General features: G+C 53.5%; 1 protein-coding gene across 5 annotated transcripts in view; it reads left to right on the top strand.

Annotated features, from left to right (window-relative positions):
• The window catches only part of PLXNA4 (plexin A4), a 461,826-nt gene that overhangs the window by 395,654 nt on the left and 38,618 nt on the right, over positions 1-27,554 (top strand). For 3 of the 5 annotated variants that reach the window (XM_006887135.1, XM_006887134.1, XM_006887137.1), the window contains 10 exons: positions 7,503-7,639; positions 9,839-10,006; positions 10,592-10,685; positions 11,187-11,426; positions 12,411-12,557; positions 13,373-13,607; positions 17,102-17,244; positions 22,317-22,585; positions 25,183-25,249; positions 25,980-26,126. In XM_006887135.1, the coding sequence (XP_006887197.1) occupies positions 7,503-7,639; positions 9,839-10,006; positions 10,592-10,685; positions 11,187-11,426; positions 12,411-12,557; positions 13,373-13,607; positions 17,102-17,244; positions 22,317-22,585; positions 25,183-25,249; positions 25,980-26,126 (1,647 nt within the window). Of the gene's footprint in view, positions 1-7,502; positions 7,640-9,838; positions 10,007-10,591; positions 10,686-11,186; positions 11,427-12,410; positions 12,558-13,372; positions 13,608-17,101; positions 17,254-22,316; positions 22,586-25,182; positions 25,250-25,979; positions 26,127-27,554 lie in introns of all 5 variants that reach the window. The other 2 variants (XM_006887136.1, XM_006887138.1) reach the window with 2 other exon arrangements.

Raw genomic sequence — 27,554 nt, 5'->3', positions numbered from 1 at the left:
CCTCACACCCCAGACTTCGTGTCTCAGGTAACAACAGCCGTAATGGGTCGCAATTTGGAGCTTCTCTGTAGAAGGATCTCCGCTTGGATAGTCTCACTGCATCTCTGGAAAGATAGACAATGATTTATAGCCTAGGAAACCTGATTGGCGGGAGAGCGGGGAACCCCATGAGTAGGAATCCACTTGGTAGCAGTGAGTTGAATTATGGAAAGATGGCAGCCCAGCCTCTCTACCATGCAGTGCTCTCTGGAGCTTCCGGGAGGCCTGACTCTGACCTTCGCCCTCTCCTTTTCCTGCTTGCCCTGACTGAACCAGCCTCTCCTGCCCCTTAAGGCTGTCCACACCCACTCCTGTTTCCTGCTCATGGGGCCCTCCTGTGACCTGACACTCAGAGCCAGGATGCCGCCTTGGCCTCCTGGGATCTGTGCGTCTGTTTGTGTGAACTGTTTCCTCAGGCAGACCTGGAAGTCTCTAGACATGAAGCCTCCCTGTGTGTACAATAGATGTTAATTTTTAGAATGAGGCTTACAGAAAAGTTGTCCAGCAAATGGAGGCCCCACCCTCCTCCTCCTCCTCCTCAGGCTGTGTTCATTGTCTCTCCTGAGAGCCACGCCTTACCTTCTGGTGGCTCTTACCTTCTGGTAGCATGGGTAGCACGTGAGCCTCCACCACTCCAACACTGCTGGTTGACCCAGGACTGCGGACTCGGGCCTGGAATTTGCGTTCAGCTCACCCTGGGTGTTGCATGGTCCCCATGGGTTTTCACAGATGCCTACTCTCGCGTGTCCACCACGGCAGTGTCTCCACAAGGGTTTCAGTGCCCTGAAAATGCCCTGCAGTCATCTGTCCATTTCTCCCCTGAATCTCTGGCCCGATAAGCAATGTAAGCCCCTGCTCACTTGTGCCGACTCTTTAATCTCTAATGACAGTGTCACTTGTTTTCATCACATCCGAGGTTCTGCTTTTAGATTTTGCTTTTCTGTCTCCCAACCCTCCAGAGTCAAAGCCTCTTGACAGATTTACAGCTCCTGACAGGGAGAGAGTGTGCATGCCCGTATGAAACGATCCACTACAGAGTAGCGAGTGAACCCAAGTGGCCCCACGCTGACCTTACCCACTGGGGTACGCCGCCCGTGTCTGGCAGCCTCTGGTGATGCTGTCTGTTCAGTATTGTCTGCTAGAGCACCATACGGCTGAGATTATGCAGCCTACCCACAGGACCAACTCGCTGTGACTAAGCCCGTTCTGACTCACGGCCACCCTGTAAGACAGACTGGGACTGTCCCAGACGGTTCCTGAGGCTGTGATTTTTATCAAAGTAGATTGTCACATCTTTCAAGAAGCAGCTGGTGTATTTGAACCGCCAATCTTTCAGTTGCAGCTGAGTACTTAACCACTTCACTACCGGAGCTCTTTCCGCTGCACTTGTCTTGGTTAGGTACTTTCAAGTCGACGATGGCTCATAGTGAGTCTGTGAGCAGCAGGTGGAAGGTCTGCTCCCTCCTGCAGCGTCCTTACCATCTCCGTCTCACTCGAGTCCATTGCTGCCGTCACAGTGTCTGTCCATCTCCCTGAGGGGCTGCCTTCCATCTCACTGAGAGGCTGCCTTTCTTTCCTTGATCCTCAGCTTGTCCGAGCATGATCTCTTTTTCCAGGGACTGGTGCTCCCTGACAACACGCCCAGAGCATGTGAGACGACGTCTCACCATCCTTGCCTCTGAGGACACACTGGCTGCACTTCTCCAAGACAGGCTTGTTAGTCCATGAGATAGTACTTTTCACCAGCACCGCAGCTCAAAGGCATCAGTTCTTCTTCAGTCTTCCTCAGCCATTGTCCAATTTTACACACAAAGGAAGCAATGGAAAATACCATGGCTTGAGTCAGGAGCACTTGACATCCTTGCTCTCCAGCACCTTGGAGTGGTCCCTGACAGTGGATTTCCCCAGTGTAGTGCCCCTTTTGATATCCTGTTGGTGTTGTTTGTTTGTTTGTTTCTTTTTATATCCTGGTTGCTCCCACATTGGGTGTTGATTGTGGATCCAAGTACAATTGTATCATTGAGAAGCTCATGCAGTTGTAAACTTTGACTGCATAGTGGGCTCTTCTGAGGGTTCCCGGAGCACCCGCCCCACTGGCTGCCAGAAGTCCCCTCTAATGCACACCATCCCTTCTCACACTGCCCCCTTACACCCCCAGTGACCTTATAGACCCTGGCCTTGCAGGATGTCCAGGGCCACCTCTGTCAGGATGATAGTATGCACAGGGGCACACACATACACATTCACTGACACATATTTGTACCCTCATATACACTCACACACTTACACACACATTCACTCACACACACGAACCTTCACACACACTAACAAACTCACACACATTCACAAACCCTCCACACACACACACACACACTCTCACACACCCCTCTCACTCCCCTTCTCCTAGAGTCTGAAAGCCCTCACTACCCTCAGTGGGACAGCTGCATCTTGTAGAAGGGGACCCTTTGTGAAGAGCTACAGAGCAAAGTGGACTAAGGGGCCAGCCCTGATCTTGTGACCAGAGAGGTTAGGGACTGCTTCAGTCACACAGCAGGATCTAGCCAAGACAACCCAGCAGTCTCTGCACCCTGTCTGGGCTCAGCTGTTCAGGAACTGTAAAAGTATCCCTGAGCCAGATCTGTGTTTGAGAATAACAAGGGGTCACGGTGAATAGGTGCTCTCCCAGGTCCAGTGATGGGGGAGGGGTGGAGGGAGACACCACACAGTTGGCCCGCAGAGGCTGGAAGTGCGCCTGCGCCTGGCGCCTGTGTGGCTCTGCCCATGTGTGCAGCTGATGTACCATCAGATGTACCCACTATGCGTGTGCCTGTGAGTGTGTGGCCACCAGCTCGCAGGCCCCCACACCCCCGTGAGGCCTCACTGATCGAGGCCGAGGCCGGTGCATTTAGGGGGGGGGGGCAGCAGTGGTGGGAGCCAGGAGGGTTCAAGTCACTGCTGCAGCTTTCTTCAGTCAGGAACAGGGAGGGGAATCTCTTCATTTAAATGCTGATCCAGGCTTCTCACCTGGGACTGAGGAAAGTTTTTCCATTAAAATGCTAATGAAAGAACAAACTGCAACTCCAAATCCTAGCCCTGGCTGTGCTCCCCCCACCCCCACTCATGCTCCTCACTCTCCTGGCCAGGGGCCCTCCCACAGGCCTTAGCAAGAACAGACCACCTTTCTTTGCTTTGCCATCGCCTCTTTGGGCCCCTTACACTCCATTGCTCTGTCCACCGGGATAGAGCAAAGAATGCGCTGTTGGCACTAAAGCTTAGGGGACATCGATCCTGTTCTCTGCTGTAAAACCAGAGGAGCCCTGAGCACACAGGGGAGGGCGTTTATGTGAGGTTGCTGACCAGAAAGGCAGGGCCTGGTGTCCAGCACCTTCTCTGCCTTTCTGGGAGACTTCTTGTCATGTGCTGTGCAGTCAGAACTGGCTCATAGCTGACCCTCCAGCAGGTTTTCAGAGGCAGTAAATCACCCAGGAGGAGACTGCCCATCCACCTGTCTGAGCAGCAGGTGGGTTTTGGACCCTGTGCCTTTAGGATTGCAGTGCAGCTTCTTACCACCTAGCAGCCTCGCACAGCTAAGGGGGGGCCACTATGAGTGCACCCAATGGGATTGGGTTTTGGTTTAATATAATTGTGCGGTCTGGAGACTAAGGTGCATGTGATTCAGGCCATAGTCTTCGCAATTACTTGCTATGCGTCAGAAAGCTGGACAATGACTGGGGATGATAGAAAGAGAATTGATGCCTTTGAGCTGTGGTGTTGGAGAAGAGTATTGAATATACCACGGACTGCCAGGAGAACACACACGTTCATCCAGCAGGGTTTGAAACCAGGCTGTGCCTTAGAGGCAAGGATTTTGAGGCTTCACCTGACATTTTTGGACATGTTGCAAGGAGGGACCAGTCCTTGGAGAGGGACATCACGCTTGGGAGGGTGGAGGGACAGTGCAAGAGAGGAAGACCCTCGATGACATGGATTGATTCAGTGACTGGGGTAATGGGGACAGGTGTGTCAGAGACAATAAGGTTGGCCCAGGATAGAGCAGGGTTCAGGGCTGTTGTACATAGAGTAATTATGAGTCACAAGCAACTCACCAGCACATAACAACAATAACAACATAATTGTTCAACACACACAGACACAGAGGCCTTGAGCTGGTCGAGTCGATTGACTCACCGTGTGTAACGCTAGGACTGGTCCCTTTGGTAACTCCAGGTGTCACCTCTCTTCCCCCATAGGCCCCTTGCAATGCCAAACGACGCCGAATCCTGCTCAGCTGTAATGCTTATGGTCCGTTTTCATCATAGAACAATATGTGGCATATACAGTTGTCAGTTGCTTAAATATAATATCTTTGGTTATGTGAATACTAATGACAAAATTGTTTTGTAAAATCTTCCCGCATTGAATCACAACATTATTAGTAACTGAGTGGAAGCCTTTTTCCTCCTCTCTCTTTTCCCCCCTTTAATTGCTCCTTCCTTCTCAAAAGAAATCATTGACAAGGGTTCCTGAATACTCACCACAATATTGTACTAAAACAACAGAAACGTTGACCAAATCACCAGCTATGGAAACAGCAGCAGCAGCAGCAGCAGCAGCAGCAGCAGCGACAAAAACAACAATGTACGCCTTTTGGGTGCAGATGAAACCGTGTGCTTCAAAGCATTGTTGTGACTGAGCGTTAATGGGAGAGCAGAGCGGGGCATGATTTCCCTCGTGTTATCTGTTGTCGAATCAGCTGTGACTCAGAGCGACCCTCAGTGTAACAGAACAAACCCCAGCCAGACTCTGCCTCCTCACAACCTCGGCTGTGCTTAAAGCCCTCGTGGCCTAGTGGTAAGGAGCTGCATTACAACCTCAAAGGCTCACAGTTCAAATCTGCTGGCTGCTTCTCGAGACAAAGACGGGCAATCTCCTCCCGTGCGATTAGACTGTCTCTGAAATGGATCAGCTATTGGTTGATTCCGACTTGAAGGCAAACAGCAACCACAGCAACCACTTCGTCTGGTTGAGTGTCTCCCTCGCTTTCACTCACGCTTCACTTTCCCTTCCCTCGAGACTGGCCTCTGCTAATAACATGTCCAAAAGCCTCACCATTCTTGCTTCCAAGGAGCACACTGCATGAAAAAGTAAACTAATAGAGTTTTAGCCTTGTACATAGATTGATACATGCAAGCTCTTTTGACCAGAAATGTTTGTATTGTTATAAATAATGATTGTAGTTGTACCATCAAGTCAGAACTGACTCATAGCTGACTCTCCAGCAGGTTTTCAGGGGCAGTTAACTGCAGGAGAGGAGATTGCCCATCTTTCTCCCGTGGAACAGCTGGTATATTTGAACTGTGTGCCTTTGGCTAAGCAGTGCAACTCCTTACCAAGTTCCCTTATAACTAACTAGAGGGATATTTGTAGGGGGTTGTGGGGGGATATACGAAATATTACACAGTTTATAGAAAGGCATTTGGAGTCTCCTCCTCCAAGAGTGTCACTTGTGGGATCTGTAATTCCTCATCCCCCCCCGCCCCCCGCAACCCCTTGGTGACTCTTCCACTTGTAGAGATGCTACAGGATGGAGCACAGCTGCTCTGTATGGTTCCAAGACTAAATCTTTACAGAAGCAGCTGGTGGCATTGAACCATCAACTTTTCTATCAGCAGCCAAGTACTTTAACCCCTGTGTCACAGGACTTCTTAGAATTTAACTGTCTATTGTTGCTGTATGTATAGCTCACCCTGCAGAGGGTTTGCAGAGGCAGTAAACTTCATGGGAAGAAATGGCTCATGCTTCTCCAGCAGAGCAGCTGGTGGATTCAAACCTCCTGCCCTTGGGGCAGCACAACTCCTTACCCACGAGGCCACCACAGCTCCTAGACAATTTTTTTTTTAATATGAAGTTGCTGCTCAGTAAACTGTGACCACTTCTTAGTAGAACTTTGCTTCACAGGGTTTTCAGTGGCTGATTATTTTAGAAGTGGATTAAAAGGCCCTTCCTCTAAGGAGCTTCTGGGTATTCTTCATTCTCTAAGCTTTCTGTTAGCAGCCAAATGTGCAAACCGCTTGTTGGTTAAACCAGGAACTCCATGTGATACACCCACTCCTCACTTACTGACATGGCTAGGCTCCAAAGACTAGGTTGTTAATGCAAATACTAAGGGTTACAGGAAGTGGAGAATGGCCACAGCAGATCACAAAATAGAAGATGGCTATATTATTGTACGCTTCTACCAAACTTCATCATCATGTCACTGCCAGAATGCTGAGATTCATAGCCTTGCTGCCTTAACCCATGACTTTACCATCAGAGCCAATGTTATCCTTGACATTCAGTGCTGCCGGACATAAGCTGTCAATGTGCAGAATGTGGCAGATGTTTCTCTGTTGTCACAACAGTGGAATGTCAGATAATGAGATCGTCAGTAAGTAGGGATTGTCAGAGTCATTGCTGTGGAGTTGGACCAACTCATAGAGGACTCTCCATTGGGTTTCTGATGCTGTAAATCACACAGCAGGAGACCACCCACCTTTCTGTCATGGAGCCACTGGTGGATTCGAACCACCAGAGAGATGTGGCCTTTGGGTTACCAGCACAGCCATATAAACTTGTATTATTAGCATATATATTATTTGTATATAGTATAGACAATATTTATACAATATGCAGCATAGATGAATAATATTAGCATTTTGCTGTTGTTGTTGTTGTTAGGTGCTGTCGAGTCGTAAACGACTCATAGTGACCCTATGAACAAAAGGCATAAGCACTGCTCATAGAGTTTCGGGAGGCAAGCCATTTCGGAAGTGGATGCCACTCCTGCTTCCAGGCTTGTTTTAATCAGGAAGCTCCACCAAACACTGTCGCCATGGGTAACCATTACCACATTTGGCACATCAGTGTCACAGTGTTCAGCATCACAGCAACCACGAGTTACCTCTGTACAACAATGCACAGACCAGTGCTATACCACCTAGAAGAAACATTAGCATATATGATATAGATTTGTATAGATATTTAATAACATGTATGAAGATACAAAGCTTGACACTCAAAAAGCCACTAAGCCTATAGCAATTGTTGTTGTTAATAAGGATATGCTTGCTCTCAGGGTGTTGTTGTTGTTGTCAGGTACTATCAAGTCAGAACTGACCCACAGCTGACGCTGACCCTCCAGCAGGTTTTCAGAGACAGTAAATAGCACGAGAGGAAATAGCCTACCATTCTCCTACAGAACAACTGGTGGATTCGAACCATGCTGTTTTGGGAAGGCAGCATCAGTTCTTACCACTAGGCCATCAGAGCTGCATACGGAATATAGAAAGTGGCTTCTTACACGATCGTGAGAAGACTGCACCAGTCCCCTGGGAGGTTGCTGTGACCAGACTCCAGGAGACTCCAGGGAGAGGGTGCTAGCCCCATTCCATGCGTCTCACTCCAGACCATTCTCCACGCAGACGCTGACCCTCAACGACCTGAAGCCCAGCCGGGGGCCCATGTCCGGGGGCACCCAAGTCACCATCACGGGTACCAACCTGAACGCCGGCAGCAATGTGGTAGTGATGTTTGGGAGCCAGCCCTGCCTCTTCCACAGGTAACCATGAGGGGAGCTTTGCTGCAGGTTGAGGAATGAGAGGGTCCGGGAGGGAACATCGAGGCCACAGCAGGCCTGGGTGTTACAGCTAGCAAGTCCCCACAGGTGGTCTCCCAGCCTGTGTCCTTGGAGGTGGGGACAGACGGTTGACAGTATTGTTCATATTGAGGATCCAGTTCTCTCTCTCATCCCCATCAGATTGGAGGACCCTCCAGCAAGTTTTCTGATTCAGTTTCAGATTATTATAATAATGTGGACACAGCAGTAAAGCAGTCACACAAAGGTTGTGGTTCCCCACGGGCTGTCTTTCATTGCTGCTGAGTCAGAACTGACCTCTCAGCGGGTTTTTAGAGGCTGTAAAGCACACAAGAGGAGATTGCTTCTCTTTCTTCAGAGGAGCCAGGGCTGGATTCGAACCACCAGAGAGACACTGCTTTGGGATTAACAGCATAATTCCTTATGGTCCAGACCACATCACCAGAGCTCCAGCATTAGTTCAGGACCTCGTGTTCTAGTCGTTATATTTGACGTTCTCACCATCACAGCCTGCACTCATTTCCTGGCAGGGAACCCAATCGATAGAGAATTTCAATGCACACACTACTGCAGTTGTGAAGGAGTCCTGAGTCATACTGCATTAACCATTAGGCTACAGACCCAGAAGTCAGCAGTTCAAACTCCAACTTTTCAAGGGAAGTGTGGCCAGTCTCCTCCGTAAAGATTTACAGCCTCAGGAATGTGCTGGAGGGTTCTCATGCGACAGAATCGATTGGTCGGCAAAGGGCTTGGTTTTTGGGTTGTCTGTTAAGTGTGTTGATGGCCCAGTGGTAAGAAGCTGTGCTGCAGTTCCAGAGGCATGTGATTCAAATCCACCAGCTGCTCATTGGAAAAGGGATGGGCAATTTCCTCCTGTGGTTAACGGCCTCTGAAAACCCACCGGAGGGTCAGCTATGGGTCAGTGATGACCTGCTGCACATACACAAAAAATAAAAAGCATGATGAAAGACTCTGAAACGTGTGACAGTCCAAAATGTAGTTCAGAGACACGAGATGAGCACATGGTGTTGGAAAAATGGTAATAGATTCACTCAGTGCAGGGTTAACATGAGCCTTCAGTTTGTAAAAAGCACAGAATCTGTAAAGTGCAGTAAACACAGTGCAATAAAACAGGGTCTACCTGGACTCTGCCCACTTCCCCTGAAAGAAAGGGGTTTTTCCCTTTGGGGAGGGCTGGACACACTGTGCTGAGCTGACCTAGGATGGAAGCCTTCAGGCTGTCTCCCTGGATGGCCCCCCCATTGTGCCTTCACATACTTTGGTGTCCCCAAGCCCCTTTCCATTCTGAGCCCTCATTTCCGAAGAACCCTGGGATTTACCACTGGAGCCCGCCCACCTTGGTCAACCCCCATGCCCTGTAGAGCAGCTGGGAGCCTGTTATCCCCAGCCTGCAACTGGACCACCAACAGTTCCCTGGCTCCCCACTAGACCGAGAGCAATTATGCTGAGTGAAATATCTCAGTCACAAAAGGACAAATATTGCATAGAGCCACCGTTGTAAAATGGGACTGACATCAGGGTTGAGGGAAGACAGAAAAGGAGGGGAGGAATGATGTCTATTGCACTGAAACAGATGAAGGAGAGAACTGTTTAAAATGGATATATGAATGGGTATTCTTGTCATTACAGAAGTCCAGAGTGAAGGCTGCATAGTGGAGTGGACTTGGGGGGAGGGACTGCAAAACAGTGAAGGAGTTTTTCTTTTTCTTTTCAAGGAGAACAGTGATTTGAGGGGAGGGGGGTGGGCAGGGAGAAAAGTGCAACAATGAATGACTGGAAACCCTAAGTCTCTGTAAACTTTTATTTAAAGTAATAATAAAAAAATGTATAAAAAGGATGAAGGGACAGGAGGGCCTTCACAGATGTTCGAGGATGTGGCAGGGATGCTCCTATAGTTGGACAGGCTTCCCGAGAGATTAGGAAAATGTGAGAGGCTTCCCAGAGAGCTGGGCTGGGGCCGTCACAGCTCAGCCCAGGCACTGGGACATAAGTGTCTAAGGAGCCTGGTACCCAAGTCGGTGCTCACCCATTGCCCTTGAGGGACCTAATGTGCAGGGAGGTGGGACACAAGGTCTCCCTGAGCCACAGCCCTGTTGCTCGTCAAGAGCCAGCAGCCCAGCGACCTCTCTCCCACCCCCGCAGACGATCCCCATCTTTCATCATCTGTAACACCACGTCCTCGGAGGAGGTCCTGAAGATGAAGGTGATGGTGCAGGTGGACAGGGCAAAGGTCCACCACCAGGACCTGTCCTTCCAGTACGTGGAGGACCCCACCATCGTGCGCATCGAACCTGAGTGGAGCATTGTCAGGTAAGGGGGACTTCCAGAGCACATTTCCAGGGAGAGTCCTGGCTTCTGGTCCTGCTGTGTGGGCCAATGGACTGGGGTCCAGTCTTTCCTGCTGGGGTTCCCTCTGAGGTGGACCTGGCCCTGAAGGCCAAGCTCTGACTCACAAGAGCCCCCACTCTATACCTAATGGTTGGAGGGTGCACTGGGAGGCATGTTTACACCCTCATACGTAGGGGACAGTTGCCCCTAAAGTTCACTTCTAGCAACTGTGGGTAATTATTCCATCTGCTGAGAAAAGAGAAGAAAAGGCCAGTCCACAAAACCACTCTTGAAACCAAGGGTCAGCAGACTATAGGCCAAATCTGTCCAGTCATTGTTTTTGTCAATAAAGTTTTATTGGAACACAATCATGTTCATTTGTTTCTGTATTGTCTGTGTCCATGACTTGGGGCTATTTGAGCGGAACTGAGATCCTATGGGCTGTAAAAGCTCATGTAGATAGAAAAGTATCTACTATCTGTACCACATACAAAGTTTGTCACTGTCACTGATGCCATTACTGGTCCTTCCCTGGCAATTCTCATGCTGTTTTTCTCTTTGAACCAGTGGGAACACCCCCATCGCTGTGTGGGGGACGAACCTGAACCTTATACAGAACCCCCAGATCCGGGCCAAACATGGTGGAAAAGAGCACATCAATGTGAGTGTTGGCTTTCTGGAGCCCAAGGACAACTCTCACCTCATGAGATGCCTCCCCAGGGAGCTAGGCAGGCCCCCATGCATGGAGGGCCCTATGTGTGCACCCAGGTACTCAGAGGGGGGCCTGGAGCAGGCACAGATATTTCTACACCTTAGGGCACAGAGGCGGAAAAGCAATAACGTCTGGGGTTTCCTCTCCATCCCTGGACCTCCACTGTGGCTCTTTGACTTTACCAACACTCTAGTCACCCCACATCTGCTGGGGGTGAAAGCAGAGATGGGAGCCACCACGGAGCTGCTTCGTTGAGGGCTGAGGTCTTGCGGTCCTGGCTCTTCCAAGGTCCCCTGGATTGAGTGTGAGATGTTGACCACACCCTGGAAGAGAGTGTTCCCCACCCCGACCCCCATGGGGACTAGACCCAGGAAGTGAGTCCTCCACGGCTGCTGTTGGCCTGCAGACCAGCCACCGAACATTACAACTGCCCACTGGCTCCTCCTGCAGATCTGTGAGGTCCTCAACTCCACGGAGATGACCTGCCAGGCGCCAGCGCTGGCCCTGGGGCCCGACCACCAGTCCGACCTGACGGAGAGGCCCGAGGAGTTCGGCTTCATCCTGGACAACGTCCAGTCCCTGCTGATCCTCAACAAGATCAACTTCACCTACTACCCCAACCCGGTCTTTGAGGCCTTCGGTCCCTCGGGGATCCTGGAGCTCAAACCCGGGACACCCATCATCCTGAAGGTAAGGCAGGGGAAGGGTCTCGGAGGAGGGCGCCGTGAGGGGCTGGGGGCTTTTCAGTCCAGGGAGGGGCCCAGACACTGACCGGCCATGTCTCCTGACACAAGAGTCCTGGCTCAGAGCAGGAGTCCTGGAGTATGGGCGATGCTGCCGCTGAGTGTCAGCTGGACACGCCTCCAGTCCTGATCATGCCAGCTGTGGACACCTGGCTTTTCCCCTGCCCTCCGTGGGCATCCCCCAAATCCAGGAATTGGGGGTCACGGGCTCATGGACATGTTCATATGGAGCATGGAATGCAAATTAGCTTTAACTCCTGTGCACATATGACTGAATGACAGGGTGAGGAGCTCCAGTTCTGTACTGAGTACGATTCTGAGGCTGTGCTTAAGATAGACCCATCAGTTGTTGATGTTAGGTGCCGTCAGGTCAATACCACTCAGAGCAACCCTATGGACGCAGATCTGAACCCTGCACCGTGCCATCCTCATCATCTCTGACACACTTGAGCCCACTGCTGCGTCACTATGTCAGTCCGTCTCGCTGGGGAGCTGCATCTTTCATCAACCCTCCACCTGTGATGTCACTGTCCAAGGAATAGCCTCTCTTCGCCACACAGCCGAAGTGTGAGAGACGAAGCTTCCCCATTCTTGCCTCCAAGGACCACTCTGGCTGCATCTTTTCCAATTCACACCCGTCTGTTCTTTTGACATTCAGCACTTTCTCCAACACCACAACTCCAAAGCATCAGTTCTTCTGTCATTCTTATTCAACGTGAGCTCTCATACGCACAGCAAGTGATTGAAAAGACCTTGATAGGTTAGTGACTTCTGACTGAGAGGAAGGGGACAAGGGGTAGACACATCCGTCGTGCATTTTCAGGATCCATTAGCTCCCCAGCAGTGAGGGGGCCCTCGAGTGGGGGACCAGGTGGCCAGCTAGGGGCTGGAGTTCTGACGCCACGCTGGGCCCTGGCACCTTCCTGCACAGGGCAAGAATCTGATCCCGCCCGTGGCGGGGGGCAACGTGAAGCTGAACTACACGGTGCTGGTCGGCGAGAAGCCTTGCACGGTGACCGTGTCGGACGTGCAGCTGCTCTGCGAGTCCCCCAACCTCATCGGGAAGCACAAAGTGATGGTGAGGCTGGCTGGTGGGGTGGGGAGCCCCAGACGTGGGTGCCAGATGTCTGTGTCCCCTGGGCTCCAGGGTGCTGCGGTACAAGTTCTTCCAAGCTACTCCTTCCTCTCAGCTGCCCACCAGCCCCACTCCTTCCCCTTGTTCCCACTCCAAGCTTCTCTCCTCTGCGTGGTCCACACTGGCCAGCGCTGCCCCAAGCCGCTCAGGGCAGCCTTCGGCAGGCAGTGTGTGGAACCACCAGCTATGCAAATGGGTGTCCACACGAGACTACTGCTGGCCAGGGCAGGCCCACTGGTGGCCAGGGTAGACCCACGGGTGGTCAGGGCAGGCCCACGGATGGCCAGGGCAGGCCCACGGGTGGCCAGGGCAAGCCCACGGGTGGTCAGGGCAAGCCCACGGGTGGTCAGGGCAGGCCCACTAGTCACCAGGGCAGGCCCACGGGTGGCCAGGGCAGGCTCACTAGTCACCAGGACAGGCCCACGGGTGGTCAGGACAGGCCCATGGGTGGCCAGGGCAGGCTCACGGATGGTCAGGACAGGCCCATGGGTGGCCAAGGCAGGCTCATCCATCAGACACTGTGGCTTCGTCCCCTCCCCACAGTGGGGAGGAGTGTTAGGGGACAGTCCCCAGTGTCTGGTTTCAGGCCAGTGTGTGCTGTTTGAACATGAGGCTGTCACAGGGAGTCCCATCTCAGAGATGCAGTTCCCAGATTGTGGAGTGTGGAGCCTGGTGCCCTCATCCCGCTCTGGTCCCCAGGGTCACAGTGGTTCGATTGGACCCCCAGCTCCGCCCCATCCATGCCCGTGTGCCCCCAGGCCCGTGTTGGCGGCATGGAGTACTCCCCGGGCATGGTGTACATCGCCCCCGACAGCCCGCTCAGCCTGCCCGCCATCGTGAGCATCGCGGCAGCCGGCGGCCTCCTCATCATCTTCATCGTGGCCGTGCTCATTGCCTACAAGCGCAAGTCCCGGGAAAGCGACCTGACGCTGAAGCGGCTGCAGATGCAGATGGACAACTTGGAGTCACGTGTGGCCCTGGAGTGCAAGGAGGGTAGGACACGCAGAGAGGATGGGCTGGGCGCCCAGGGAGCAGGCGGGTGGGACACAGTGGGCTGGGCGCCGAGGGAGCAGGCGGTGGGGGGAGTGCGGGCTGAGGCTGTGCCCAGTGAGTGGGCGAGAGTGCCACTGGGTGAGAGTGTGGGGACTGCTGCCTGAGTCTACACCCAGCGAGGGGACGAGTGTGCGGGTCACCGTGGGCTGAGGCTGTGTCCAGCTAGTGGACGGGACTGCTGGCTGAGGCTGTGCCCAGTGAGGGGGCAAGTGTGTGGGCACCGTGGGCCAAGGCTGTGCTGGAGGCCGCGGAGGCTGCGGTCTGATGGAGTGAGTGTGTGCTCAGTGTGATAGGCTGGATGGTATCAGTGTGAGCATGAGTGGGGATGTGCGTGTGAATGAGATGCATTACAGCCCAGGTGTGTGTATGCGCATATTCGTGTCTGTGTGACGGGAGAAGGACAGGCAATCTCCTCCTGCACAGGCAGCTAACTGCCTCTGAAAGCCCGCAGGAGGGTCAGCTATGGGTCGGTTCCGACTCGACAGCACACAACAACATTTGGACGTGAGTTTTGTGTAAGAATGAGAGTTGTGAGTGTGAGTGTTAAGAGTGTGCAGGGCTGGACGGTGTTCTGCTTGGAGTCCAGTCACAGCCCCTGTCCAGGCCTTGACCTACCGCTCCCCTCAGACCGTGCAAAGACTCCTCTCCAGGTTACACTGGGCTCCCTCCATGCTTCCTAGAGACACCTCCACATGCTGCAGCCCCACCGGAGTAGCCTGTGCTCTCCTCGGGGGAGACCTGGGTGCTGTAAGCCCCTGGGACCTGGCTCCACGTGGGCATCATCCTGGCAAGTGGTTCTGTCTGGGAATCATCTTGGGGGTTGGTTCCATGTGGTATCACCTGGAACAGGGATCCATCCGGCATCACCTCAGGCCCCACTTGCTAGGCTTGCTGCGTGCAGGTCTCAGTGGATGGAACCACAGTGCCGGGGCTCTGCTCTCACCCAGGATGCTGGGCTCTCTGATGGGGAAGTGGATCCATTCAGACCCTCTGCCTCCTTCAGCTGTCAACACAGCATCCGCCTTGTGGGACTGTTAATTACTGCCTTTTATTATATTTACGCTGCTTAATTTTTTTCTTCGCAGTGTACTCTTCCCTCTAATTAGGTGTAGTGATTAGAATCTCTTTTATGTGTGGCAGGTGCACGGCTTTGAATGGTGGAGCGCTCAGTGGCTTAGTGGAGAGCCGCAGACCTGCACAAAGCTGGTCCTGCCTCCCCACCACCACCACCACCCGCAGAGCTCCAGCAGGGAGGGCATGGAGGGGTGTGGAGAGGTTCCCATAGAACAAGCTGGAGCAGGAGGAGTTATAGCAGGCAGGCAGGTGTCAGGCCTGGGAGTCGCCAGAGAGCTGAGTGGGAAGAGGGAGGTGCACCTTGACCTCACAGGAGTCATGGAGGTGCTTTTGTGAGCGCTGGAGCATCTGGGGCAGGAGGGGGCTTCTCTGGAGCCCTGCAGCTATCTAAGAGGGCACCATACACAGCTCAGGAGAGGCTGAGCCCCATCCCCACCAGCCTGCCCTTCTGAGAATGTCCCATGTATGTGTGCACATACACACGTTCCTCCACACACGTGGACTCACCCACATTATGGCTCACATGCACACATACGCAAACACACTTACATACACTGAGCACACAGTGACACACAAAACCCACATATGCACAGTACCACGCATCACACCCATGCACACAGGCACTAACGCACATATTTATACATGTACACTCACATGCACACATTTATACACACACTCACACGTACACAAGCGTTCTCATCCACCCATTCATACTCACACAAATATATTCATATATACAGCCCCAAAGCACACACACGCACATACATACACACAGAATGGGGTGACAGCAGCTTTGCCCTACGTATCCCTTGGGCACATGCCAGGCTCTCCCTGGGCCCAGCTGGTGTCTCGTAGCTCCAAGTCCATCTGGAGACCCGAGCTGACTCCACAGACAGCAGGCCCTGCATACATGAGGGTTCACTGGGATGTCTGGTGACAGTCAGTGCCAAAGAGGCACTCTGACTCCTCCTTTACATGCACGCACGCGCGCGCGCGCGCGCACACACACACACACACACACACACACACACACACACGGCGTAAATTCTACCCCAGTGCACGGGGGCTGTCAATCTTACACCTCACATGATATCACAAAGACCCCCTGTTTGGATGGCCAGGGCAGGGGTGAGAGTGTGCAGGGGGAGAAGAGCCTGGAAGAGATTTCTTGCACCTTGCCACCTTATCAAAAAGTCACTCCCTTGAAAAAGGACATGTCACAGGCTCCCCCCAAATCTGACTAAGAACTCAGGTCCCAGGCTGAAGCCAGCCCTGTGGGTTATGTGGTATGTGTGACAATTCTCAGACTCTTCAGGTGGGGTGACCTGAAGCATCCCCTTCCTTTTGGAGCTTCGTGGTTATCCTCTTAGAACTCACAGGTGCCCGGCTGGCTCCCCAAGAGGCCAGAGCCACACTGAGGCTAAGAGCCCCCAGAGCCACACTGAGCCTCGTACCCGCTTCTGAGCTCAGACAGCATTTCCCCTGGAAAATGACACTGCAGAGAAATCTTGGCTGGGCACTACCACTGTCCCCATCCACTACTGCTGCTGTTCTTTGTCCAGAGGGTGCTGACCTGCCCCGGGTGAGAGTGCATGTCCACCGTGTGTGTGTGTGTGTGTGTGTGTAGATGGAACGACGGAGGAGCACTTGCCCAGGCAGACGCTGGCAGGAAGACCCTGCCCCAGGCCCACTGGGTTAGTCCCTTTGCCCCTTGTGAACCCTGCTGGACTCTCCCTGGAGACCTGATGAACCCACATAGCTCACCACACACTCCTCTCCCCCAACCCCGCCCCCCGCAGACTCTCCTCACCACTTTGAGGAAGGCAAGATGGACAGCCCTGAGTTTAGGGAGATATCTGTGGGGACCGGCCCCCCATCTCCATCTGAACCCACAGGGAGGGATGACGGCTCCTTGATGTTCAAGTTCATGATCACTATCTTCATCCACCTTCCCTTTATTGGGAGAAACTGTCCTTAGGTCTGACGAGGAACTGAGGATAAAACACGACAACCAGGACGGCCATGCCTGATAAAGGGGAGGCATTTCCTGCCTCCACCTCCTCCCACCATCCCCCCAATATAAACAGGAAGCCCTTCATCTCAGACAGGGAACCCCCAGTCCTGCAGCAGAGCTGGGCTGTAACAGCCTTTCTCTATCCACCTTGGAAGGGCTTTGGCCCCATGGCACCCTTCCCGAGACTGTGGCATCTCCTAGACCAATGTCATTCATCCCAGCTACTTGCCCTGCCTTTCCCCTGCACCCCACACCCCCTCATTGGTCAAGTCTCTGGGGGCCTGGGTGAGGTGGGAGCTCAGAGACCCCATGCTTCAGCACCCTCTCAACCTTGTCTCCCTGCCAGCCTTTGCTGAGCTGCAGACGGACATCCACGAGCTGACCAGTGACCTGGACGGTGCTGGGATCCCCTTCCTGGACTACAGAACCTACACCATGAGGGTGCTGTTCCCAGGCATTGAGGACCACCCAGTCCTCCGGGACCTTGAGGTGAGGGTGGTTGGCAGCACGGTGGGTGTCGGTGACTCAAGTCCAGCCGTTGCATTTAGAGGGGAGGCCGTGGGGTATCACCTGCACACCTCCAACTTGCCATCACCAGGCTAGGGGTCTCTGATGTGAAGCAGGTCCACATGAGAGCACAGTCACTGGGACAGAGGTGAGGGACAGGTCTCAGGTGTCAAAGGGTCATGGAATGGAATGAAATGTGAACCCAGACCCTGGGACCCCACAAACACGTGGGAAGGAGCAATCCAGCTGGTGCATTTAGGGATTCGTGGACGCTTGTTTAAGAAAACAGGATAGAGAGGACTTGACCACTTAGCGGATGTTCAGTAAAAGACTCGATGGGCCAGGCACAGAGGTGATGAAGTGAAAGCGAAAAGCACACGGACTCCTGGACCAGTGGGAATGCTCCGGAGTGTCTCATCCCACTTACTGTCGGCCTTCATCTCTGCTTTATGCATATATTAATACATTCATACTGCACTTTGTTCCAAAAGGGATTTGGAATAGCTTATAAGAGACATGCCAGAGACAAATGGAACGTCCAAGTGAAGACGCCACGGCGAAATCATTATCACAAGGCGAGGCTCTAGCGGCCCTTCTCGTTGCCGCACGCTGTCATTCAGTGAACCTGTGAAGTGGGCACTTCCGCTTCCCGGGAGGCCACGCCAAGACCCAGAGCCACAGAGAGCTGGTCACTGCCCAAGGACAGATCACAGTAAGGGGTAGGGCTGGCACTGAGGTGAGCCAGTCAGCACAGGGCCTGCACCCCCCAGCCACCACACTGGGCACCGCCCGGCCACCACACTGGGCACTGGGCACTGGGTGCAGGGCTGCCACTCCCTGCTCCCCCTGAGGGGTCCTGTCAGGATGGATGGATAGTGCACCACTAATGCGACCAAGGAGAAGAAGCTGAATTGCACATTCCCAGTTCCTGTGAATTTAAAGCAGCCCAGTGCCCAGGAGCTGCAGGTTTTTGAGGGGCTGACCCCCGATGTCCGGTGGGTGTCCAGAGGAGGGGCTCAGGCTGTGACTCTTGGCATGGGCACAGTAGGTCCACACATGCTCCGTCCGTGCTTAGCCTTTGAGGGGAGCATGTGTGTTTCTGTGCGGAGGACGCAGGCCGTGCTGCCTGGAGGAGGCCACCCTGGCTTCTCACGAGCACCTGCAGAGACCACGGGTGGTGGGGGCAATGTCCTCACGGACACAGCATGCTTCCTTTTGTCCACGTGTTGTGTGTGCATGTGTACATGATCTGTACACAGATCAGAGATGCATGGAAGTGTGTACACATCACTGTCTCACTGCTGTTGCCTCAATTCCAACCCAGACCCACCCTCCAGCCAGTTTCTGAGTCCCTACAAGGAGGAGACGGCACATCTTTCTCCAGCAGCACAGCTGGTGGATTCGAACCATCAGAGACGCCTGGCCAGCTGGCTAGCAATACAACCCACCATGGGCTACACCACCAGCTTTATGTAGGAGTGCACAAATCTCTATACATGTCACATATCCATGCACACGTGGGCACACCTCTGTACGGGTGTCACACGTATGTGCATGTGTTTCCACACCTATGTCATGTAGGGACGCAGCAGTGCTGGGAGTACTGCCGTGCTTCCTGCCCTCCATTTCCTAGCTCTCACCTGAAGGTTGGCAGTTCAAATCCACCAGCCATGCTACAGGAGAAAGGCAGGCAGTCTTCTCCCATAAAGACAGACCTGCACACTCAGTGGAGGGGATACAGGTGTAACTGACTTGATGGTGATGGTTTAGGATTTTGGCTAGACCCCTGGGGGCACGGTGGAGAGTAATTCACATAAGATCTCAAGTAGGATGAGAACATAAAATTATTCTTCCTTTTCACAAGTTCAAAATTCCAAGCCCAAGTAGGTTTCCTATAAGGCTTTAACCCTTAAATGGAATTTCCTACGACTAATTTCAAGGTGGCATGATCAAGTTGAATAGCTTAGAGCAGACTGGGGAACAGCCACTCCCTAGATGTCCTCCTGGTGGACACCCCCGCCCCCGACCATTACAGTGGCCAGTGTTATAAATCACATGGGGCCTATCAGATGGTCTTCTTCCGTAACTTAAACTTTCCTCCAAACCTGATATCTTCTGTTCTCATTCCCTTTATCAATAGCAGATATGTTCTGACTTTAGGCTCCTGCTCAGGAAGCTGTTAACAACCCCCTTCATCACATTCCCTGGGTCTGGAGACCACAGGGTTAGTTAGCTCTGAGACTCTGCCTCTGACTCAAGCAGGGCTTCCAATAAACGCACCAATGAATTGCTTGCAGAGAAATCAACTCTTAACCTTCTCACATTATCGTGGGGTTGTGTGAGATCTGGTGGCAGTGGTAGGTCAGAGGCAAATTCCCTCTTTCCATGCAGGTTCAGTCCCCCACCACCACACCTCGTGTCAGCCACCCCCCACCCGCACCCCCTACAGAGGCTCGAGTATTCTAGGACGCTGAACAGTTTTCAGCGTGAGTGGGGGGTTTCCAAGCTAAGATGACCTGGGAAGCTTTGTACATTCAAGCAATCAGCCGATGAAAATGACAGCTGACAATGGTTCCAGTCACACCTGACCATGAGGATGGCAGATCGGATGTAGGTCTGGTGGCTTAGTGGTAAGAGGTTGCACTGCCAGCACAAAGGCGTGTGGTTCAAATCCATCAGCTGTTCTGTGGGAGAAAAGTGAGCAATCTCTTCCGGTGTGATTTACTGCCTCTGAAAACCCACTGAAAGGTGAGCTATAGGTTGGTTCCAACTCAGCGGTCTATAACAACAACTACTACCTCCCCACCAGAGTAGTTTTGCCCTGTTGGTTTTCTGAGTATGGAAATATCCCAAGGAAGCCGTTGGCTAATCTTAATCTGAGTATGGAAGTATCCCAAGGAAGCTGTTGGTTAATCTTAAACCGCATTTCCCAGCCTTGAGCCTCTGAGATGCTTAGCAGCTGGTTGGGACAAAAGAGTAAGATGTATGAAGGGGGAAGCGTTCTGTGGCCTTCTCCGTCCTAGAGGAGAGGCCCTTAGGCCACTAAGTGATGAAGTCCAGGTGTCAGAGGACATGGCCGCCCTGCCATTTGTCACTCCCCAACCCTTTCAGAAGATGGAGCAAACTACCCATCACACACACTCATGATTTCAACCTGTCGTTGACTCCTTTCAAAACTCTAACCTATTGGGTTCCAATTAAAATTTACTATCCAGTTTTATACTCTCAGACTTCACCTCAATTAGGCAGCCATCTGGTGAGTGAGAGTCTTGTGCTGGTGGCATTTGGCGGGGGGATGGGGAGATGACAAGCCACAAAAGTGAGCCGTCCTGGAATCTCCTTAGTCGGAGACTTCACGTTCCTGTCCCCCTTCAGAGACTGGAGTGAAGGGGTCCGGTCTCTGCACCCCCAGGAGCCAGACCACAATGCTGGTGCAGGAGGTGTGGTGGGGTGGAGGCGGGACCGGGAGAAACTGTCCCCGGAGGGTGGACAGGTCACAAGTTTGCTGCTTTCTGAGTATGCGCCCTCCCTGCCAAACACTCACACGTACAGTGAAAGATTGCAAACCATGAGGCTGTGGGCACCTGCCGCCTTGTATGGGTGAGGTGGTGGAGACCAGAGGTGAAGGAGCTTCCCTGCACGTAGATGCTGTGGCCAGATCCTCGAACTCGCGTTGCAGATTCTGTTCAGCTGCAGGTGGCTTTACTAAGGCCACCCCCTCCTCAGGGCCCCAGGCCTTGTGGGGGCGAAGGGGGTACATTTTGCACACACAGGAAGCAGAGCCACAGCATCCTGCCAAGTTGGCCATCTCGCCAGGCTTGTTCCTAGACCGCTTGCCCAGATGCCAGCGTGCCATCTGCACGTGGCGGCTCATGCTACAGCTGACAGCTGAGGCGTAGAGGCCTTCAGGGAGCTTCAGAGAGGGCTCAGCGCTGGTTTGAGGGCAGCCCTGGCTGGGAGGAGCCCCGGGAAGGGCAGAGAGGGCAGGCAGGGGCTGGGGTCAGCACACTGAGGTCAGCATGCTGAGGTCTCAAAGTCCAGAGCCACCTCCTCTGGCTGGGTGTCCTGGGACAATTAAACTCACCTTTTTAAGAGGTTACGAGGGATAGCTCCTCCCCTTGGCAAGGAGTTAGGAAATGTCCCTAAAACCATGCATCAAAGCTGACGAACTTCCGCGGCCCTCACTAATGACGCCTGTCCCCGAATCCGAACCTCCTCCGTGAAGCATATGAGACAGAACCTTGTTATTTCTCAGACTTTGGAAATGCATTGTATTGATGTTATGTAAAAGGCCAAACCTCTCTCTGTTCAGTATAAATAGTTACTCCAATGCCAACCACCCTAGTGCTTTCCTTTTTATAAAATGCAAATCCTATGTGATTTTAACTCTGTCTTCACCTGATTCAACAAAAAAAAGTCTTCTTTTCCAAAAGTGGCCTCTTTGTCTAAAACAATAAATTATTTTTCATGTTTTAACAACAACAACAACAACAACAAACCAACCATGCATCAGATGTGCCCAGGATCCCTGGTGGCATAATGGTTAAGTGACCTCTGCCTGACCTAAAGTTGGTCCTTTGAGCCCACCCAGCAGGCCCTTGCCCTGGCCATCAGCTCCCATGAAGATTGGTACCCAAGCCTGGTGGCCCCGAGGAGGGATAGGGTATTCACTCAGGTTTCTTGGGGGGGCTGTGAGGGTGGTCCGTCCATACAGGACTGCTCCTTGGCTCTGCCTGACCTTCAGGGAAGACCTCAGGTTTGGATCTGCCCAGCTGGGTTCCAATCTCATCATCCCTGCCCATTGGTAGTGGTGTTCTTCCTGTGCTAAATCAGCTCTAAGAACCTATCACATGGCTGTGATGGAGGCAAATGACGTATAGCACCATGCCTGCCCTGGGAAGGGCTGAGTAGGACTAGCCAGGCAGGCTGTGGCTTGGATGGGGAATGGCCTGGGAGGGTCACTGTGTGGGCACAGACAGCCCCAGGGGAGGACACTGGTGCCTCTGGCCCCTCCCAGCCGATGGCACTCAGGCTCCTGCCCGTCTGCCCCGCAGGCCCCCGGCTACCGGCAGGAGCGTGTGGAGAAGGGCCTGAAGCTCTTTGCACAGCTCATCAACAACAAGGTCTTCCTGTTGTCCTTCATCCGCACGCTCGAGTCCCAGCGCAGCTTCTCCATGCGGGACCGGGGCAACGTGGCCTCGCTTATCATGACAGTCCTGCAGAGCAAGCTGGAGTACGCCACCGACGTGCTCAAGCAGCTGCTGGCCGACCTCATCGACAAGAACCTGGAGAGCAAGAATCACCCCAAGCTGCTGCTCAGGAGGTAGGCATGCGGCAGGGGAAGGCGAGGACCAGAGCGTCCACCATGGCCTGGTCGTATGGTGTGGCCGACAGCAGAGGAGGTCAGTGCTCCGAGCTGCCTGACATGGGGTGCATCAGATACGGTCTAAACAGAACCCAGAGTCCCTGAGAGGTGCATAGGGTCAGCGTGACTACTGACTACAAGGGCGGTAGGCTGAGTCTGCTCAGAGGTACCTTGGAAGAAAGTCCTGGTTATCTTCTTCCCGAAAAAGCCAGCCGTTGAAACCCTACGGAGCACAGGTGTATTCTGGCACGTACGGGTTACCGGGGGTTGGAGTTGGCTCGACAGCTTCGGGCTGTAAGGACCACTCATCTGAGCTCAGTGCCTAGGACTTAGCTCGGACCGTCGGCTTCCTCTGGTTTTCTTCTGCCATGTTATCTGTTCCATCCTTCCCCCTGTGCCCTCCCACTTCCTTGACCTGGGCCTATGATTCAGGGGTCCTGTAGACCCCTTCCTGGTCTTACCTGGACCAGGTCTTGACTTAGGGGGGAGATCTTCATCCTCCTGGGGGCCCAGTCCCTCAGTTTCTTATGACTGGAAGCACTGTCTGTAGCAGCATCACCAGGGAGCTGGTTGGCAGTGCAGTCTCAGCTCTACCCCAGACCCCTGAACCAGCAACACCTAGGCAGGTTGGATGCATATTCTGGGGATGCGGGTCTAGTTCAAGTTTGGATTGAAGCCCTTGAGTTGCACCTTTCCCAGTGTCACCCAGCACCTATTCCCTGGCACCTGTTGTCCCCTCTCCACAGTGTGGACCGGGGTAGGCTACTGGATGCCTCATCCTCAATCCCACTGGGACCCACGTGGAGCAGTAACCATATGATGTAGCTTCATCCTCAGGGCAGCTGTCCACCCTCCCACTGACTGTCCCCTACTTGAAGGCCATGTCTTTTCTAGACTAGGTCATCCAATGTCATCTGCACTTGGAGAACCTCAAGTCAGGTCATTACGTCCAGTCTTCACCTGTCCCCTCCCAGTGCCCATCTCCTGTCCCGTCTCTGCCCTGATGCCTGGGTCAAGGCAGATCCTGGGGGCACCTGGGGCCACATGGGGCTCTCCGCAGTGTTTACTGCCAGCGCCGTCTGGTGCCGTGAGTACACAGATGCACAGCTGTGGAAGGCTGCTCCAGTTAGAGGCAATCACACAGCTTTGGAAACAGCAAGGTGTATCATTTGTATTTTCTGTTGTACTTTCACCAAGCCGCCTCCCACTGGCATAATTCTAGGGTTGCCACCACCTGGCAGAGCCCCCACTGGCCATTTCCCAGTGTGGTCTCACTCCTATCTGGGCGGCTTCTCCGCGTTTTTTATTCCCACCTTCCCAGATGCCCCCTCTGCTAGTCTCCTCCATCTCCTTTACCTGCCTTTGCCCCTGGTGCCCCTCGCTTTTCAAGATCCCTCATCTTTCTCACTTCCCAGTTTCATCGTGGGCTGGCGGCTGCCCAACTGCCTGGGGCCTTTAGTTCTCCGAATTTACTGGCAGCTGCAGCTGAAACACCACGCAGACCTGCCTGGGTGGGAGGGGCTCTCTGGAGCCCACTGCACATGCAGCGTGAGGCTAAGGCTGAGTGTGTTTCGATGTCTCCAAATGGGACCAACACACAGCATCCTTTGACACCTCAGCCCACTGCATTGATTTTGGTGGCTTGGGTTGTGGTATGAAAGGTTCCTGTTAGACTCAAGAAGGAACTTCCTGTTTTTGCCTTTGAAACATCTTTGTGACACGACCAACAAAAAGAGCTTGGAGATGGGGCAACTTTGTCACCTCGTGAGATGGGCAAGGTCTACAGGTCTGAGTTGCTGATTGCCTTGGGAGTCCAACTTGGCTTGTGGGGCTCAGCCTGGACTTTCTACTCCACTTGCCTCTACCTATACAGTCCCCCCACCTCCATCCACTGCCAATGTAGTATGTCCCCAGTTCCCAAGGGACACATCGACCCTAGGACGTTGCCTCATGCATATTCTATTCTGACTCATGTGGGACCCCCTCATGTGTCAGAGGAGAAATGTGCTCCGTACGGTTCTTAGCTGGTTTATTGGGAACAGATCGCCAGGCTCTCCCTTCTGGCATGCCTGAGCAGACTCAGCTTCAAATCTTTGCTTAACAGCCAAACACACGGACTGCTTCCCAGGACCCCATCAAGTTCTCCGAGGTATGCTGTCCCATATGATGGCTACTAGCCATACATGACTATTGAAATCTCAGCTTGTTCAAAACAGATCAATGTACAAGGTGCACTGTGGTGCTCAGGGGCCGCTATGTCAGGGGTGGACATGGTCATCAGTGCAGAAGGTTCTGCTGGACAGAGCTGCTCTCAGATCATCCCCTGAAAGCACCTGCAAGCCGTGATGAGCTCAGGATGTCATCGTCGGCTTTGTGGGGAGAGCTTGGCTCGTCACTAGGAGGCCATGACACTCCTGTGCGAATTAGAATCTCAAGATGTGGACCAAAACCCCACAAGCAGACAGCCCAGTGCAGAGCTGTCCCCCTCCCCAGACCTAGGGGTTCTGACACCCACCCTTCTCTTTGTCTTACTTCACTGACTCCTTTGGTGACAGGACAGAGTCAGTGGCTGAGAAGATGCTGACCAATTGGTTCACTTTCCTGCTGTACAAGTTCCTGAAGGTAGGGTGGATGTGGGGGCCCTGCCCTGCCTCAGTACCGGAGCTCTGACCTTGCTTGCCCCAGTTTGCCCTTTCCGCCCCATGCCCACAGTCTTCAGGGCTGCTCTTTACAATCCCACTAGGAACACCCCTCCCATACCAAGGGGAGCAGCCTCCTGGCCCCTCTGGAAGACAGAGACCCCCATGTCCCATCTTGAGAGACAAAGATCCCCAGACAGGTCTCCCCTAGGTGAGGGGCAGAGTGAACCTCTGCAAGATCTCTAGACCCCCCACTAAGGGAAAACCCTCTCCTTTTGTCCTTCTCCCTCCCTCCCTCCCGTCCCCCTTTACCCCACAACAGTGGCTGCTCAAGTCCCAGGAAGGGATGGGAGCAGCTCTGAGACTTGGGGGTTGGGGGTGTGGAAGAATGCCTCTCCCTGTCTACTCACTCATTTCCCCAGGGCTCCAGGAAGGCAGGAGTGGGGAGAAGGCATGGAAAGGGCAGGACACAGGGAGGGGAGGAGAGGGAGAGCAACAGGGAGAGGGAGAGATGGAGGGGAAGGAGAGGGGAGGGGAGGGGAGGGGGAGAGGGAGCCCAGTCAGGATCTGGGTGAGACAGACGGAGCTGGAGAAGAGGGAATTGCTGGATGAAGGAAGCAGGTGAACTGGAGGGGAAGGGGAGGGGAGGAGCCACAGGCATGAGCCCTCGAGGAGCCCCCTGAGGTGGCCCAGCATGCCCCCCTCTCCCCTAGGAGTGCGCTGGGGAGCCGCTCTTCTCCCTGTTCTGTGCCATCAAGCAGCAGATGGAGAAAGGCCCTATTGACGCCATCACGGGTGAGGCCCGCTACTCCCTGAGCGAGGACAAGCTCATCAGACAGCAGATCGACTACAAGACCCTGGTAGGTCCCCAGAAGTCCCCGCCGTTCCAGGGGGTGGTCCGACATCTAGTGCAGCCCCTTCCTGGCCAAGTTATTGTTGTTGTTGTCGTTGTGTATTGTTGAGTCAGAACCAACCCATAGCTGACCCTCTAGCACGTTTTCAGAGGCAGTAAATTACATGAGAGGAGATTGCCCGGCTCTCTCCCACAGGGCAGCTGGTGACTTTGAACTGTGTACCTTTGCATTGGCAGTGCACTTCCTTACCACTAATCCACGAGAGCTCTTTAGAGTTGTGCAAAGGCTGAGAAGCCAGTTCTCTAGGTGTGTCACCTGTAGGGACCCAGCCAAGTGTCCACCTGGACCGGTCATATCAGATATCTTCTGGGCCACCACATCATGGCATCTGGCTTTGGGGATTCAGGGAATAGACAGACACATCTGAGTAACACTTTCTGACTAGCGTGGTCCCAAGGCAGTGTCCTGACTGGTGGGTCATATTCCTGCCATCTCCTGGTCACCGCCATGCTTCAGTTCTCCATGTGGGCAGAGGGCCAGGGCTCAGAAGGTCACATTTGCCCAGTAATCTGAGGTCCACTGTGGTCCAAGCTGGACAGACTGAGGCCTCGAGGGCCCAGGGGACTCAGTGTGTCCCTGTGCATTTCAGAGCACATGGACTGAACTCACACACACCAGCACTGAGCCCTCCCTCTACCACTGACCGGCTGGGTGATCTGGGGCAAGTTCTGGATCTTTCTGCATTTGAGTTTTCTTATCTGAAAGATGATAATCATAATAGGGAGGGGAGGTCGGGAATGGGGGGGAGGGCACGAGAGGAGAGGAAAGGAGAGAACAGACAGTGGAGGGAATCGAGAATACTGTTCTCAGGAGAGGGGAGGGCAGCAGGCAGGGCATGTGGGACACAGGGTCAAGGGGGTGGCACTGTGACAATGCCATCCACCTCGCCGAGCAGAGCCAGGCTGCCCAGCCCCGTCCTCAGAGCCCTGGAATCCCAATGGGGGACTTAGCAGGTTTTCCACGTTGGCCCATTGATCGGGACACAGCGGAGCAGACTGGCGCGGGCCACTGCTTCCCAGCGGTCTGTGTCTGCTCCAGAGGAGAGGGTTAGAGCTCACCTAAACTGGGAGAGTCTTAGAGGGGGAGTAACTCTTCCAAAAATAGAGTGCTGAATAGACTTAATGAGACAGAACTGCCATTTGGATGTCTCCTCCTGCCTCAGCCCCTCCACTCTCTTCTCTCCCGCTCCCATCAGCGGCCTCCCAGTATTGAATCCAGCACGGTGCTTGGCAGTAATGCTCTGTCCCCAAATTGCAGCATCCTTTAGTCCAGAGGCCAAGCTATTGTTAGCACGCCCGGCCTGTTCAAGAGCCCCATTAACAAGGCGGTGAAGACATCTGAGAGGTGGAGGGATGAGGGGAGGGGGCCTTGAGA

Source organism: Elephantulus edwardii, unplaced genomic scaffold (assembly GCF_000299155.1).
Source record: "Elephantulus edwardii isolate Elephantulus edwardi_28Jun2011 unplaced genomic scaffold, EleEdw1.0 scaffold00055, whole genome shotgun sequence".
Lineage (NCBI taxonomy): Eukaryota > Metazoa > Chordata > Mammalia > Macroscelidea > Macroscelididae > Elephantulus > Elephantulus edwardii.
This window is presented reverse-complemented; position numbering and strand designations above follow the sequence as displayed.